Raw genomic sequence first — 16,453 nt, forward strand, 5'->3', positions numbered from 1 at the left:
GGAACTGATGCAGATTTTGGATCCAGGCATCAGAGCACTTACTTGAGCATGGGTAGGGGCTTTTGTAGGGAAAAAACAGTGGTTCAAGGGAGAACACTAGATTTGTTTGTGGGTTAACTGATGTCTCAAGGGAGTATACCAAAGTTGTTTTTTTCAGGCTAGACAATAGGAACTACTCATTCCTGGCTATGGGCAGTGTTCATTCAAGGGAGCTCACCACACAATTAGGCAGCTTCAGTATTTTGGATACCAATAAAGGATTTATTACTAGAATTGGTCTGATAACTACTGAGCTGGGTGTGTGCAGGCGTGCGTTCATTAACATCTGGAGGAGAGATTCCCCATCATGCAGTGCTTCCCTGCTTTTCTGGTCCCATAGTCCAGTGCGGTTCTTGCCTTGGAATCTCTGTTCTCCATTCTGTATGCTAATGGAGATGCCTCCCTGTCTCATCTTCGATGCAAATGAAGCTGGTCCGGAGGGGTTTAGGTGTCTTTTCCACTGCCTTTTCATTGCTTTTTGTAAGTTTTTTTTTTTTTTTTTTTTTTTTCTTTCTTCTGATCGGCTTTGGTTCAAGCAGAGGCTGGGGCGGTGGGAGGTCTTTCGTGAGTCAGACAGGCTGGGTATTGTGCTCTGGTTCCCCCAAGACCACAGAGCTGATAGGCTAAATATGTTGTCCAATGTTACCTTTCTTTTCTTCAGTTTACCCACTTGTAAAAAAGATATACTACTTAATAGGGTTCTTGAGGCTTGATGTTTAAAAAGTACTGTCTTTATATAGTCCCTTTATTCAATGTTCTGAAGGTATCTTATATATGTGTGATTTTGTGCCTCATGTTTTTCAAGTCTATTTCCACATCCTCAAAATTAAGGGAAAACCAAACACTCATGAACCTTCTGTTCTATTAGTAAATTCAAACTAAAGATGTCGGTTAAAACTGTTTTTTCATGGGCTATTTCTAGCACTATTTTTGTCTTTTTGAGGACAAATGTCATCAGAAATCCATCCAAAACAATTTAAGCTACTTTCTACATTTCACGGTATAGCACAGTGATTGTGTGTTTGACCCTTATAAGAAAAAGGATCCTGCAAGAACAATAATCCTGCTTCTGAGGTCACACAACAATTGGCACATACCCTAACCCAAAGATGTCTGTCAGATTAAGTTTTTTACAACTAAAACTTCCCAAAGCATACTAAAACAGCAAGCTCTACATACAAAGATCCCTCCCATATTCATCCTGACACTTTTTATCTCCTTCCAAAAAAGTCTGCAAGCTCTCTTCTTGGGTTTAATGGCCTAGCAGCACTGCTAAAGTAGTGCTTAGCCCAGGGGTGGGCAAACTTTTTGGCCCGAGGGCCACATCAGGGTTGCGAAATGGTATGGAGGGCCGGGTAGGGAAGGCCGTGCCCCCCAAACAGCCTGCCCTGTGCCCCCTGACTGCCCCCCTCAGAACTCCCAACCCATCCAACCTCCTCCCGGGATCCCTGACCGCTCCCCGGGACCCCCTGAGACTCCCCTATCCATCCCCCCTAGCCCCTTTCGGAATGTGGCCCTGCGACCATGGGCGGAGGACTCAGGAGGAGCAGGGGCAGCCACGCAGCCAGAGAGAAGCGGCGGTTTCCCCTTCAAAGCGCTACTTCTCTCAAGCCAGCTGCATGGCCTCCCAGTGCCACTCCTGAGTCCTCCGCCTGTGTTCCCTGTGCTCCCATCACCCACACCCGCCTGCTCCCCTGCCCCCGCAGTGCAAACCCACCGTGGGGTGTGTGCCAGTGCTGAGCTGCCCGAGTGCCTGGCCCTGGGGCCCCCTGTTGTTGGGGGGCCTGTGCCAGGGCACCCTGGGTTCACTTGTAAATCTGCCCCTGAGCCACGCCGCCCGTCCGGAGCCAGCCATGCCGCTGCGCTGCCGGCACGGCGAGCTGAGGCTGCAGGGAAGGGAGGACAGCAGGGGAGGGGCCGGGGCTGGCCGGGAACTCAGGGGCCTGGCAGGACGGCCCTGTGGGCCGGACTTTGCCCACCTCTGGCTTAGCCTCAAAAGGAGAGAAAACGGTAGACTCCTTCAGCTAGAAGTCCCATCTAGTCCACTTTGGCTGGAGGTTTGTGGAAGATGAGAGGTTTTTAAATGTGTAAAATATTGGGCTAGAGTTGGTGTATATAGAGATGCCACTTGTGTGAAGAAGGGGGAGATCCACAAGACCGACAACCTGGGTATTTCTGTGTTGTCTATACTGGTGTTTGTACATCACCAATGCGTTCTCCATACTTTTTAGTTAACAATGGGACTTGAAGAAATTACTTGATACTGTGCACTTGCTTCTTGAGATAAAGCGCTTTTTCTACATATAGACTTTTTGCTTATGTAATCTCCAACAAGATATTAAATGCAAAATAAATACATTTTTCTACTTGGAATGGTTGAAAGTATTACTCCTAAAAACCAGCAAACTTCTTTAATCAGTTTTACATTTTACTGAGCACTCTATCTTGATCTGTAAAGGAGGGAGAATTGAGAGGAATAGGGGGAATAGTACAGAAGAGATTTTTCTAATATTACCATAATTATGCATATTATTGATACTGTATCTTGGATATTTGGTATTTCTAGTATTTCAGTCTTGCTATATTTGGTTTCCCCAGGGTAAACACAGTTTTTTGTTTTGATTTTTGAAGACAAGTAAAATATCTAGTGTCCCTCCTCCCACCATTCTTAGTAATAATTATCGGATTGCATGCAAATACATAAGGGATGAGAGGGATCAGTTGTTTGAGAAATCACATAAGCATAACTGGTTTTAAAAGTGTGCAATGATTAAATATGTGCATCTCGAGCAATTCAAATGTTGTGACAGCTGCTACCAAGTCTTCAGAAGGACCTCTGTATGATGTAGGATATATAGGCATAGTCTCCTACTATGACCTAATGTAGTTGAATCAATGCTATGTATAATTACCTTTTACAAAAGCTCTGGGTGGTCAAAAGATGTTGCATTTCTCTTTGCTAATGCTAATTATTCTTCAGAGGTGCAAGGGAGTTTTATTATATTACATTTCTGGTGAATTATTGCCCTGGCCTTTGCAGCAAGGGACTAGGATTCCCTGAAGCATTATTTAGTTTTGTTCTGTTATGACCTAGAAATAGGCTGTCAGTCAGATGGGATCCTTGATTTGAATCTAGTGATTACTTACACCTTGCATCTGTGCCTTGCTTTTAGATTCTAACTTTGGAGCAAGTGTTCGTTTCCCATTGGTTCAGTACCTTCTTAGAAAGAAAACATTTAGTCTCTGTAACCAATTCATTCTGTCTAAGTCTTGGCTTGGTATTCTTGAACACAGTATATAGCACTGTAAATTGGAAAGGGTGTGTGTAGAAATGGAGAGAGAGAGTTTTAAGTCAACCTAAGTGCAGAAATGTTAGCTGCAGTGCTAACAAATTCTCTTGTAATTTTGGGGGGTATTTTTTTAATTCAATAAAAACATTTTTTACCAATAAGTTATGTAATTGGAAGAACTTTCTCCTAATACTATAGACAGAGTACATATTGATGCCTGGAGCTAAGATTGTCCAAAAGTTTTAAGTCTAGAGGATTGTAGATGTTTGTAACTCTTCTTTCTCTCCCCCCGCTTTTTGGGGGGGGGGAGGGGATTGGTTCAGAAATGGCACATTTGATTTCAGCCCAGAAGCAAACTTCCTTTAGAAAAATAGAGTTAAGATGTTTGAGAATGCCTACTGGAAGGAGATGCCCTTTTCCCATTTTAAAAACTATATATACAGTATTTAGTACCTTTATTTTGAATACTTGCTCTGGCATTTCAATGGTATTTACCAGAAACTTGGAATTTGGCATGGCTTTAACTGCTAGGTCACAGATGTATCTCTTTAGTGGTTTAGTGGAGATTGGTTGTGGTTTGTTACTATTGTAAGGATTTAAAAAGTCCACTTAGACCATTCACTGATTGTATTTTTATCAGTGTTATTTCCACCCTGCACAGAAGTGTGAATGTAAAGAAACTTTTTATGGAGTCTTGCCTTCTTCCATATGGTGATTGAAGGCACATAGGTAAAGGAGTTAAGACCCCCTGTGGAGGATGGAGTTCCGTCAGTGCAGTAATGTGTTAAGTATGGGCACACATCAAAAAGTGAAGATACAAATATTTCAAAGCTTTCATTTGGACAGTATTGTCCAAACTGCATAGTGAATCAGGCAGTTCTGTGTAGTGTAAAAAAAAAAAAAAAAAAAAAAATCTTATCATTAAACTTCAAAATGTAGGGAAACAAGGGTTCAGAGTTAAGACTGACAGGAACCTTATTTTTGGTATTTCCAGAGAGAGCTTCACTTTGTAGTCGGTGTTCCTTTAATATAATTTATTTGTATGGAATCGAATCATATTACAGTTCCTGCTTTTCAGTTTGAAACATTTTGTTATGTGGCATTGGTAGTGTGCTTGGCATTTGGAGAAAATTATTCATTGATACATTCAGTTGATTATTCTAAACTTACTTTTTTAAAAAAAATTCTCTACTTAGACTTCTAAAATGTAGACACATTTGTGATAAAAATAGTCTAATGTGGGAGGTATTGACACCGGGAAGATAGGTATGGCATGTAATTTGCAATCACTTACCTTTCTTGCTTGAATATGTAGAAGAGAGATCAAATGAATAATCAAGGCAACATTATATAAACCTAATTATTTAGTGCATTTACGATCCATATAAGGCTGTAATTCCATTGAGTATTTCTGTTGACCTCATAAACTACTTGAGCATTGCTTAAGTAGTTTAATACCACTAATGACAATATCCTTTTATCTTGGCCTCTGAGTGTATAATTATTTGTGCATAAAATAGTAACGCTTTGGTTGTTTGCTGTTAGTATTGTCCTTTTGCTCCTTCTACTCCTGTCATTGCATCCCTTTTCGCCTCTACAACCGCTCCCATGCGGTGTCCTATAATCCTCATTCTGTTGATTTTGCAAGTCAGACAGAGATTTCTCTTGTTACACAGTGCGGTAGAATATCTTAATTTACATCCCGCATGTGTGGTTTGCATTTAAACAAAAGTACTCAAGAATTATTTATTTTTATATATATTAAAAAAACTGGTGTGATAAAGTGCAAATTAAACTCTGCCACAGCTGCAGATAAAGAGTGATAGAAACTTGTAGCTGGCTAGAATGTAAAGGGTTTATTTATTTTTTTAATTTAATTTCTGCAGCATTTCCATTCACAAAATTACCATCGTCTCCAATGCAATGCCACATTTGCAATGGCAACAAGGTATTTCCGACATCACTAAGTTACTGACATTGATTTCATCATTTTAGTGCTGAAGTGTGGACATAATACCATAAACTTATGAATAGGAATATTTGGAAGTTTCAGCCCTACTGCTTACATTAACTGGATTTTTCAAATGTGGCCCTTGTGATTTTTAATCTCAAAAACCTTCTGGTTATCTAAGCTTCACCTTTCCTCCCAACTCCTTTTTCCTCTCTCCTTTTTCGAGACCAGTTGGTACTTGCTATAGTTATATTCTGAAAAACTTCATTTTCATTCTCACTTTTCTCAGTATTTGCATTATTTCTTATGGTGTTAGAAGTGGTTCATGCATTGTTTTTGGATTGTTGGATATGTTCACGCTGAATAAAATTCTGTAAATGGGTCAGAAGTGTCTTGCCTAGTTGTACCATATGTTGTTGTCAGTTGTAGTCTAGCAGGTCTGTCTGAGTTCTTAGCTATTTTGTGACCTGAGTGTTCGTTCTGCGTAGGTGGTGTGTTAAGAAGAGGATATACCTATTTTTATTTTCTAGCTCTAATGTGAACATTCCTGTGCTCTGTAAGGTAAAGTGATGCTTATAAAGAAACCATTAAACTTTGGTATGCTGTAGGAATTTATCCACACGGTATCTAAAGTAAGTCTGCCTTGATTTGTGTTTAGTTTGGAAGTATACATTTCAGTAAGAAAACAAAAAACATAATAAACCTTATTTTATTTAAAAACAAACTTCATTAAGATGGAGCTCAGGTTGAGAATACATGTTAATAATTGAAGGTTTAAAAAAATAAAGATTTTGTATCTTAAATTTAAGTCACATAAAAAGCCCTTGTAAATCTACATCTTTCAGAGTTAAGATAAGGTTTTTTATCTTGTTTGGTTTTTGGGTTTTTTTGTGCCTAAAATTGTGAAAGTATGGAAATGCAGCTGTTCTCCAACCTAGATAAACTAGGAGAACTCTAGTTCACTAATAGGAAAACAGAAATGTTAAGTTGTTTATAACATAGGAGATTCAGGGGCATATAGTTACCTTCTTTAAGAGATTTTAATTGCAGTGACAGATGGACTTCTGGTGATATGAAGGTGAGTCCACTGAGGTTAATGACATCTTGCAGTCAGATGAACAGCTCTAAACTCCCCTTTAGACTGAGTCGTTTGTATTGATCTCTGCAAAATATTTCAAGGAAAATTGAAAGAGCAGCAGAATTCTTATGCTGTGGTATTTGATAGAAGGGAATGATGAGAGCTTTGGAAGTCTTTATTTCTATAATAGTTATTTTTAAGGGCAGCAAAACCATGATGTGAAATAGTGTAAATATGCCCATATAGTTAGTGTTTCATTTAAAGGCTGTACTTGTGTAGAAATTCCACAAAGGGTGTCTTAGTAAATTATAAAAAGCAACAGAGAGTCCTGTGGCACCTTTAAGAGTAACAGATGTATTGGCGCATAAGCTTTCGTGGGTGAATGCCCACTTCGTCAGATGCATGTCAGACATATTTCGTATTCACCCACGAAAGCTTATGCTCCAATACATCTGTTAGTCTTAAAGGTGCCACGGGATTCTTTGTTGCTTTTTACAGATCCAGACTAACACGGCTACCCCTCTGATACTTAGTAAATTATGAAGACAATCGTGGATATGAAAGCTAGTTCACAATGAGTCCATGTGTTCAGAAGAACTGCAGATTAGATCGGAAATTGTAAATGCATAGGTCCTGTTGTACATATGGCTTGATAATAGTAATTTGGAATTTGTGGTGTCTCGGTAGGTATAACTAGTTTTTTTTAAAAATTACCATAATAAGCTCTTTATTAATCATCACTGGTTCTAAAAACCAAGTAAGTATTCTAAAAAGTGGTAATGCAAAAAATGAGCAAACTTTAGGATAATGTGCATTCATAGGTAGCTAGAAGGGCCCTCTTAATCTGTAATTGGTATTGGAAACATTCCGATAGACTAGGATCTGTGGGTTTTAATTTTTTTTTAACTCCTGTTTTTCAAAGCACAAACTATTTGGGAATACCTGTAAGGAGTGGAAATAAGGATGTACTCGATCTCACTTGGGTGGGTGGGAATAATCTTACTTAATTTCAGATGATGCTTTTGTTCTGATGTTATCAGCATATTTTCATAAATCGATGTACAGAAAGTTGGGGAATTGCTCTAATCAGTTTGCATGTCCTTCCTAGAATGAAGAAAAGTACTGATCTCTGAGAATACTGAAATTAAAAATATAGGGTTAGAACTTCAGTTGGTTTAAATTAGTTAGGTTGATTTAATTGGGGCTATCTATGCCTACATGGACCAGCTGAGGATCTGGCCTGTAAATTTTACACGTGGCTTTAAAATGTTGACCGCTTCAATATAAGGCTCTTGCTGTAAAGCTGTCTGATAAAGTGCTTCCTCAAGTGGTAGTCTGGGCAAAGAAAGTCATATTAATCTTCCCCTTTAAAACAGGGAGACAGTATGAATTAGAGATCTTATTGAAGGCCAAGTTGCTTAAATATTGTCTGTAGTGTGCATAGTGGTGGACAATTAGTTTTCTTTGTAGCCTTATTCAGGATAGAATAGATCTCTTTAGGGGGAAAAAACTTTCCTTTTTGTTTCCATAGAGCTCCGCTGTACCCCAGGGCAGTTTGCATGTCGCAGTGGTACCATCCAATGCATCCCTTTGAACTGGCAGTGTGATGGATGGCCCACCTGTGAGGATGAGAGTGATGAAGTTGACTGTCCAGGTAAGTAGAACTAAAAAGAATTCTGTTCTCTGAACTGTTACTTTGTGTGGCAGTGTTACGCTTCAGGTTTCGTTTTTATAAAATGACAGTTAGCAATTCCAGGTTCAAACAGACCTCACTATGGGAGGACACTATTACATTTGGTAGAGGATGTTCCTTATGATAAACCTTGACTCAGCTTTGCTTTTCAGCTTATACAGTAACATCACAAGCAATTTTTCCTTGATTGGGTTACACCTCCGTTCTTGCAATCTATGTGTAGGTATTCTAAATGTGAAATGAGTTGCTAGACTGTTTTAATTCTTAAGGGACAGGAAAAACTACCTTTACAATGGAATCAAACTGATACCTTTATCTGCAGTTGAATTCTAAACTTGTCTCTTGCCCTTAAATTGTACCACACAGAAACTGGATTGAGGCACACTGTTGGACAGTGTAGGGGAGGTTGTCCTGTTGCTGCCTATGCTGTGCTGTTCACTTGCATAAAAAGAACACGTCAGTGCAGGAAGCAATCAAACTGTTATTTTTTGCCCTCAAACTTGCATAGGGTCATTTTTCAAGAGTTGATCACCCATCAGCTCCATTATTCTAAGTGGGAACAGCTGTGCATTGGTCTCTCAATATTTGGCCTCAGTTGTGACCGAACATTCTTGGAAATCTGGCCAGTACAATTTAAGATAATTTAAAAACAGGAAGAAATGCCCAAGGCTTTCTTTTGGGATAGCGAAGTAGAAATCTGGAAATGACAACTAGAATTAAATTGCAGCTTGGGTTAGATTTTTAAGTCAGGGTCTTTAGAGAGACCCAAACTACACTGAAGTATTGCAGTTTGAGAGTTCATTCTCTGTTTGAACTAATGAATCAGAACTGTTGAGCATGTAGTGAACTCCTTTGGGCTGCCCAGCTGCATTCTGAATTCTGGGCCTGAGAGTTATTTTTACAGTATTTCCAATACCTGCAGTAGAGTAAGTATTTTATAGGAACAGTCTCTGCCAAACTTTGCTCATTTCTTACATCCTTTACATATCTGTATAGAGCACACTTTGTGTGGATTTCATGAGCCTGACATCCATAAATCCAGAGCTTGTGTCTTAGCTAGCCTCTATGCAGCTATCTTGCATATTGTGTTCAGGGTTTTACCTGAACAAAATTCATGCTATGCATATGGCTAAATGGGGAAATCGGTCTCATTAGGGTTAACATTTTGTCAAATGTAGCAGATTTGCTGGGTAAAATACTTTTTACTAGAAAGCATTTCAGCTTTCAATTGAAGGAAGGATTTATGAAAATGTGGGGTTGATATCTCCTGTTCGCCATAAACTTAAGATGGTTACTCATGCTGTCATAATTGCTCTTTAATATGGAAAGAAGCTTTACAGATATGGAAATGGGAGGATTGTTGGACTGCTGTAGCAGTCCAGAGGCTGGAAATTGTTAGTCATGCAATTTTATACAGTAAAGGTTAATGAAAGGTGATTAGGTTCTTGTCGTCTCGGTGTGAATGCACACTATAATGACTTGTTACTGTGGTGTATTTCCCTTTCCAAAGGTCAATGAAAGGCCATTATAAGCTATATCCTATTGCCTGCCTATTTCTTTTAGGGCCTGGTTCTATTCATGTTAGCAGCAAAACTCCCATTCACCCCAAGAGGAGTTGAATTGTGCATGCTATGGGACTTTCCCAGTAAATTCAGTATGTTCTGAGTTTAGCTATTGTCCCACAAGCAACAATTTCCTTTTGCTAGCAGCAGTTCCAATCTTTTTTTTCAAAACCCATTTTGTCAATAAATGGTTAATAGCCATTAACCAGTCAGGATAAGTATACAGGATGCATAATTTTGTTAGTGAGCTGTAATATTTGTCTTTCAAAAGCCAATGTTAAATTGAATAGCCTTTTTGTCTCATAACATCCCATTTTCCCTCTCTCTTCCCTTCCTAAAATACAGATTTATTTTTAAGATAGAAGTATTTTCAATTCCAAACTTTAGTTTTAAGCTCTGGTATGTAGAAATGCTTGCTTTTCTTCCATACTCTTGCATAAATATTAGTGGAATCTTTGCATCTGTGTATGTCCTTGATCCATGGCTCTAGTAGGATAAAGCCCTTTGACTGCTGATTCTGTCTGCATACTAGAAATTATTGGGAGGATTTACACAGCACGTGCTTGCAACTCCTTTCTGCTTTAGTCTTGGAGTCGCATGAAATAATTCTTTTCTGATCCTTATCAGGAGTAATAGATTTGAAAATAATTCATGCTGAAACAGTATTTGCTGTAAAATTTCTAGTAAATAAGAAGGTCATATCTATTAAGGCCTTTACCATTTTAGTGAGTTTCAAGTAGTAATTTCTTAATTGTTAATACTGGTCTCTACTTCTAGCTACTTGCAGTTTAAACTTTGATGTAAATGGTAAGAATCTAAGAATGCCAATATATATTCAGAGGTAGCAGTAGTTGTGCTTTTCCACCTTCACCCTCTGTCATTGTACCAATAGGAGATGAGAACTTTGATATTTTTCTTACTCCTCTTTGGATTCCCCAATTTCTTTTTTGCCACTAAAAGAGCTCAACTGTGTGGATCAACTTCGTTCAGTAATGAGAATAGTGGGAGTGGGCAGATAAACAGCCAGAATTGTGCAGAACGTCTTCAGTTTGTTCTGCTTATACTTTATGTAACGTGATAAACAAAATTAAAATCTGTTCATGGACAGGGAATGGATGTCCTAAATTTACCCTGTTAACTTTTTCCAAATCTTCTCAACAGCAGTTGCTTCAAGCAACTATTGTTGACAATCATCTCTGTCTCTTTCTGTTTTCTGTAGCACCTATCACTGGAGTAAGCAGTGCAGAGTTAGCAGTTCGTGTATTTCTGACTGTTAACATTTAAACTCTTGTGATCAGACACTGTATCACAGCCCTTTTGTATAACTTCATCTTCACCCTGAACTAATTGCCCTACAATAAGGCTTTTTCCAAGGGCCCTTGGTCAGGAGACCTCAATGTTTCAAGATGCTCTCAACAGAACTTTATGGTTCCATTCCTGGGTCTGCAATCCAACTGGTAACAAGGGGTCTGTGCTGAACCCAGTAATCTAGGAGCAACATCTTTGAGAGGAAACTGTGTTGGTCTCATCCAACATCCACTCAATTACTTTTCGTAACATGACCTTTTGTGAATCCATAGGAAGAACTCCTATGTGGTCCTGCATTCCTTCCCACCCACCCTTCTTCAAAGAAAAACTCCTAGATACAGTCAGCCAAAGATATGGCCAGCATTAAATCTTTATAAACATAATCATTTAGCAGTAGTCTGATTGCTGTGAACTCAAGCCTTTTGAAATTATTCTTCTGACTTGGTTCTTGTGAAAGCTTAAAATACACATGCACTATACGTGACCTGAATTAGTCGTCCCATGATGTTAAGTAATGTTAGCCAATAGGAATTTATTTTCATAATGTCTGGGCAAAACTTATTGAATGTCCTTTGCACAATGAAAGTAGAAAACAGGTAAAAAACCACTTACAATTGGAAGTATTTAAAAAAAAAAAAAAAAATTGGTGGGTTCATTTTAGGCCCAAAAGGCAGTTAATCTTGAGATGATCTAGTTCCCCTCCCACCTCCACTATAAATGAGAATTGGAAACTTTATTATCCAGTAGGTTGTTCTGTGCAGTTAAAACTGTCTTGTTGGACAAAACAGCTGGAGAGTGTGAGCGTGTGTATGCTTTAAAAACAACAATAACAAAAAAAATCCCAATAGCTCCTGCATTTCCCACAGATGAGCACATTAGCAGCTCATGTATGGAAACCAGCAACTTTTATGGAAATGTCATACAGAAATCTACATTAAAAGAATGTTTAGGTCACAAAGTCTAGCACTGAAATTAAGAAATGCCAGAATGTAGGTTGCCTTTTGTGTATGCATTGAGATGGTTAATTACATGATTACTATTTTCTTCCACAGGAAGTCGGTCTCATTCAGCACGTCGGAGGGAGGGTGTTTGCTGAATGAGCAGCTATTAAATAGCTTCATCCTCATTGTGCGGTCCGAGGACTACTTTATTGCACACTGTTCAAATCCTGCTCTGAACATAATTAGTAATTTCCTTCAGGGCTGTTCTGTAGCACTTATCACTATAATATTGGAGTTACCTATCAGCAGTTTAGCTGTACTTGGTGTAATAAATATTTTATCTTGTGATATAGGGTCACTCCTGGTTAGTTGCTCATGTAGAGACTTTTAGGCCTTTGGCCTCAGTTAATTCGCCAAGGCTATTGTCTTACAGACTTGAGGCCTGTAAGCTTTTGCGCTACTGCCTTAATTCATATCTATAGGCTATAGTCCCTCCTCTTTTGTGGATCCCCAAAATCAAAATATCCCAACTGAAGTGTCTCTTTGCAGGCTCAGTTCTTCTGCTGGGTTGATACAGGGCCAGTTCAGTCCCAGCTTCAGTAGCTTCCTGGCCTGTCCCCACCTCAGTCTGTTTATCCTGTTTGAAGCAGGGCACTCTTCAACAATATTGAGCCTGGGGAGGGCAAAGTGATTTTTTCACTCTCCATGGGTTTACTTTAGTGGTCCTTCTGCATGTACCAGGTTATGTATGAGCTGATACTTATCTCAAGTAATTAGACCTTCATCTGCCTTGGGAGTAAGTGGAAAAGTGTTAGCCTGTTGTCTGAAGATTTCCTTGACAACCATCTTAATTTTGTCCAAGAGTTTTAAAAAGCTTTTGAAAATGTATGGAACAGAGAAAGCTCTCGAATAACCACACTCATGTAACTGACAAACTGAGCAGCAGGAGCGTGGACTATTCTATGCAAAGAAGAATAGATAAACTCTGGGAATGACGCATCTGCTGGAACAGCTAAAACTGCTGCCTGTCAAGCTCTGTGCTGCATTGATTGAAACCCTGCCACAAATATTTAGCTTAATCAGCAAGACTCATGTAACAGTTTGGCTCTTTTCCGTGGTAGGTGTTTCACATCGGCATCGTCTGTATAGTTTGTGTGTGTCTTCTTACAGGCAACTACAGTACAACTGAAATATATAATTACTATTGTCATTTTTTATTTTTTATTTTGTCTGTCTTTGAATTCAAACCTAGAGAGACATTCATGAAAGAGTTTACCTTTTGGCTAAATGAAAAACTGCCTTGCATGTGCGTTTCTTTTCTCTTTAGGCTTGACAGGGGACCAACGATCTTATCATGGGAAAGAAAACGTGGACTCCAGGCACAATCGAGGAAGAGGAGGAGACACAACCCGCTTTCACACTGTCAATGTGGCACAGCCTGTCCGGTTTAGCAGTAAGTTGCAGACTGGGGAACCTGGTTCAAATTCCTAGAAGTCAGTTCACAAAATTAGGCCATTTCCTCTCAAGACAAAGACTTAATACTTCAGGATGCAGGATTTTTTTTTTTAAATATTAAAAGTAGTGGTTCCAGAGCTAGTAGACAGTAAAATGTCCAAGGACTCTTAACTTTTTTTAAAGTTGTCATTAAATTGCATGCTTTTCTTGAACTAAAGTGCCCCGAAGAGCATACATGCCAGAGATCTAAATATTTGTATACTACCCTTTTGATAAGGTTATTTGTAACACTGGTATATATAACATGGTAATTATGAATTGTTTCTTAAAGCAATTCTAATGCCATGGTAGATTGAGAATGGAATCCTAAAACACGTCTTTGTCCTTGTGTTTTATTGTTGCTAATATATTAATATAGAATAGTACTTCATAATAGTGGTTTTGTGAAAAAAGAGTTGCAGTTTTCTGTTGTAAATTATGGGCTTTAATTTTTCTGGGCTGCTTTGTCTTCAGTTGGAAGTATGGGTCTTCAGCGGGTGTGAAAATCTGGTCATTTTTTGTCTTGAGAGACTAGTTTCAGCACAGAAGCATTCTTTTTAAACCAGTGCCCCAGTGTTACAAATACTTATGCACGTGCTTTAAGTAAAGCACATGAGTAGTCCAATTGGCTCATTAAGGGTAAGTTCAGGTGCTCACATTTATAAGTGGGGAATAAAATCTTACTTATTTGAGTTTGCTCTAGAAAAATGGTGGGATAAAAATTAGACCTAAGTCATTCACGTTTGATACTTTAAATTTTCAACAGTGAGTTCGTAGGGAAATAATTTAATTTTTAAGAAAACTGTGAACTATAATAGCAGTTTATCTGATAGTATGAGTGTTAGCCTTTAAGGAAAAATGTTCTTAAGAAATAAAGCACTTTGGAAATTTGTCACCTCTCACCCCTCTAAAGAAAAAAAAAAAACCACTCGGAAGTCAGTTACCTAAATTTGTTAATGATCACTTTAACCTGTCCTTGCTCAGCTGTCGTGAATATATGCCAACCTTGGCACAGGTGCTCTTTACTTAACCTTGATGATGATGATAACTAGGCTGAGGTACTTGCCAGTCAGAAAATGACCCAGTCTTGGTAAATGGGGATACTGTGTAAAACTTTTTGCATGGCTGTTTTAGCCTAGGTTTTTAATCCCTAGCATTCTTATTGTGATAGAGACTAAACTAAAAGCACATACATAGGAGCGGAAAATCCAAATAAGTAAGGCTTAAGAATTTCTTTTATTGGAAGCAAGAAGCAGAAAAATGTTGCTTCACCATTTAATATGCTATTTAAAATAAAATCCCTTTTGACTAGAGTAGAGAACTCTCCTATCCTATGCTGAAATGACTAGTGTTAAACTTCTTAAATGCTGCTTTTTGGGTGGTTAATGCAATTTCTGGATAGTAGTTAAGTAAAGTTGAAGATCTAGATTCCCGCAGGAGAACTAGTCTGTAACATGTGTGGTGGTAACTTTACACAGAATGCATTTTCTGTAGAATGAGGAATTTCATTGATAAGTGGGTAAGGGGACAGGTGTTGAAAGCGGTAGTGAAATTTTTCAACCATTCTTTCATTGTTCTGATCGGTCTTTATTTTTTTTATAGTATTGCTATAAACAGAAGCTGTGTCACAGAGGCAGACAGCTAACACAAGCCAAAATTAAAATAAAAATTTCACTAAGATTAAAGAAAAGCAAACAAGTTTTTTAAATATATTTTATAAAATTTGTTATGGACTGATGGACTTAACTAGTTTTGGTAAATTGTTGAAATTACTTAATTCTTGTATAACAAATTGGTATGGAAGTAGTTCTGGTGGCTATAACTTAATATGCCATGTAATCCAGTGTGTTGGCAGACCATTCTATCTGTTCTTACGCCACTCACACCACTGTGGTAGCGCTTTGTCTCTGAAATGTAACTGCAAATAATAGTCAAGGAAACCCTATTTTATAAAAAGCCTTGAGAGCTGTAGTTCAGGAAGTAAGTGGTAACTGTGTTAACCCACTGCATAAAACTTTTCCTCTCTTCCCTGAAAGCAAGCTGTTGATCATGCACTTAAAAATAAATCAGGCAGAAGAGGGGTACTGAGATTGGAGTATTTAAACATGATTTATCAGGTTATGGATTCAGTTATGCTATACTACCTATGTCTGTTTCAATGAACTCCGCATAAATGTGACTCCTCAAATCCTGGTTACGTCATTTTCGTATTTGGGTCAATAATATGGTATTGCATGCAACTTGTATTTATTATTTCATTCAAAGCATTTGAACGATTACAGATTAGTCAGATTTTTATTCGTTTAAGACATTAAGTAATTCTAAAGGCATGGGTTGGAAGATCACAAAAGGACTTCAGAGCTGTAAAAACCTTGATAATTCTCTAGCATGTGAAAAATGAATATTCCACTTTGTTGAATTTTAGCAAATTTAGAAAGAACTTGGGTATGGTAAATAGTTGTATTATTTCACTACTTTGATAGAGATCACTGTAATTCCAAAGAAAGTTTTGGGGTCCTTTTGGTTATGAACAGAGACCAGATAAATGCTCTAGCAAGAGTTAAATAACTGGTGAGGTCACTGTGCCCTGGCCAGTGTTGCAGAATTAATGTTGCCTTGCTTCCAGTCCATACCAAATGCAACAGCTAAGATAATCTTTCTTCCTGTTAACTCTGATTGTGCGCTCTCTCTCTCTCTCTCAGTCCCACCACTGGATGCTCATCCGCTCCAGTAGTGTCAGCCTTGAATGTCCATTTCTTCCACAAACATTTCCATGCTTTCTTCTGCACTTCACCTTCCTTATAAATTGCCCTCCCTGAACTAATCCATAAGACCACCTTCACATCCTTCTTAAAGACCCACTTCTGCTGTGAAGTCTACAAGAAATGTAACTGGTTACTAGTGGCTGTGTTTAATGACAATAGAGGAACATGGATACTATTTACTTAACAATTATTACTTGTAATAAAAGAAGGAAAAACCTTTGGAAGCATCAAGTTGTGCATGTTGCTGACTTGTGTAACTGCATGATCATATCATTCTCTTCCTCCTGCTCCCCACTTTTTTCTTCCTACTGTTTTTTACACTTCTTGCTGCT

General features: G+C 38.4%; 1 protein-coding gene across 2 annotated transcripts in view; it reads left to right on the forward strand.

Moving 5' to 3' along the window:
• Positions 1–16,453, forward strand: part of DGCR2 (DiGeorge syndrome critical region gene 2) — a 71,944-nt gene that overhangs the window by 25,010 nt on the left and 30,481 nt on the right. For both annotated transcript variants that reach the window (XM_024219458.3, XM_024219459.3), the window contains 2 exons: positions 7,890–8,012; positions 13,190–13,315. In XM_024219458.3, the coding sequence (XP_024075226.1) occupies positions 7,890–8,012; positions 13,190–13,315 (249 nt within the window). The remainder of the gene's footprint in view (positions 1–7,889; positions 8,013–13,189; positions 13,316–16,453) is intronic.

Source organism: Terrapene carolina, unplaced genomic scaffold (genome assembly GCF_002925995.2).
Source record: "Terrapene carolina triunguis isolate 2854851 unplaced genomic scaffold, T_m_triunguis-2.0 Scaffold234, whole genome shotgun sequence".
In the NCBI taxonomy this organism is placed as follows: Eukaryota; Metazoa; Chordata; order Testudines; family Emydidae; genus Terrapene; species Terrapene triunguis.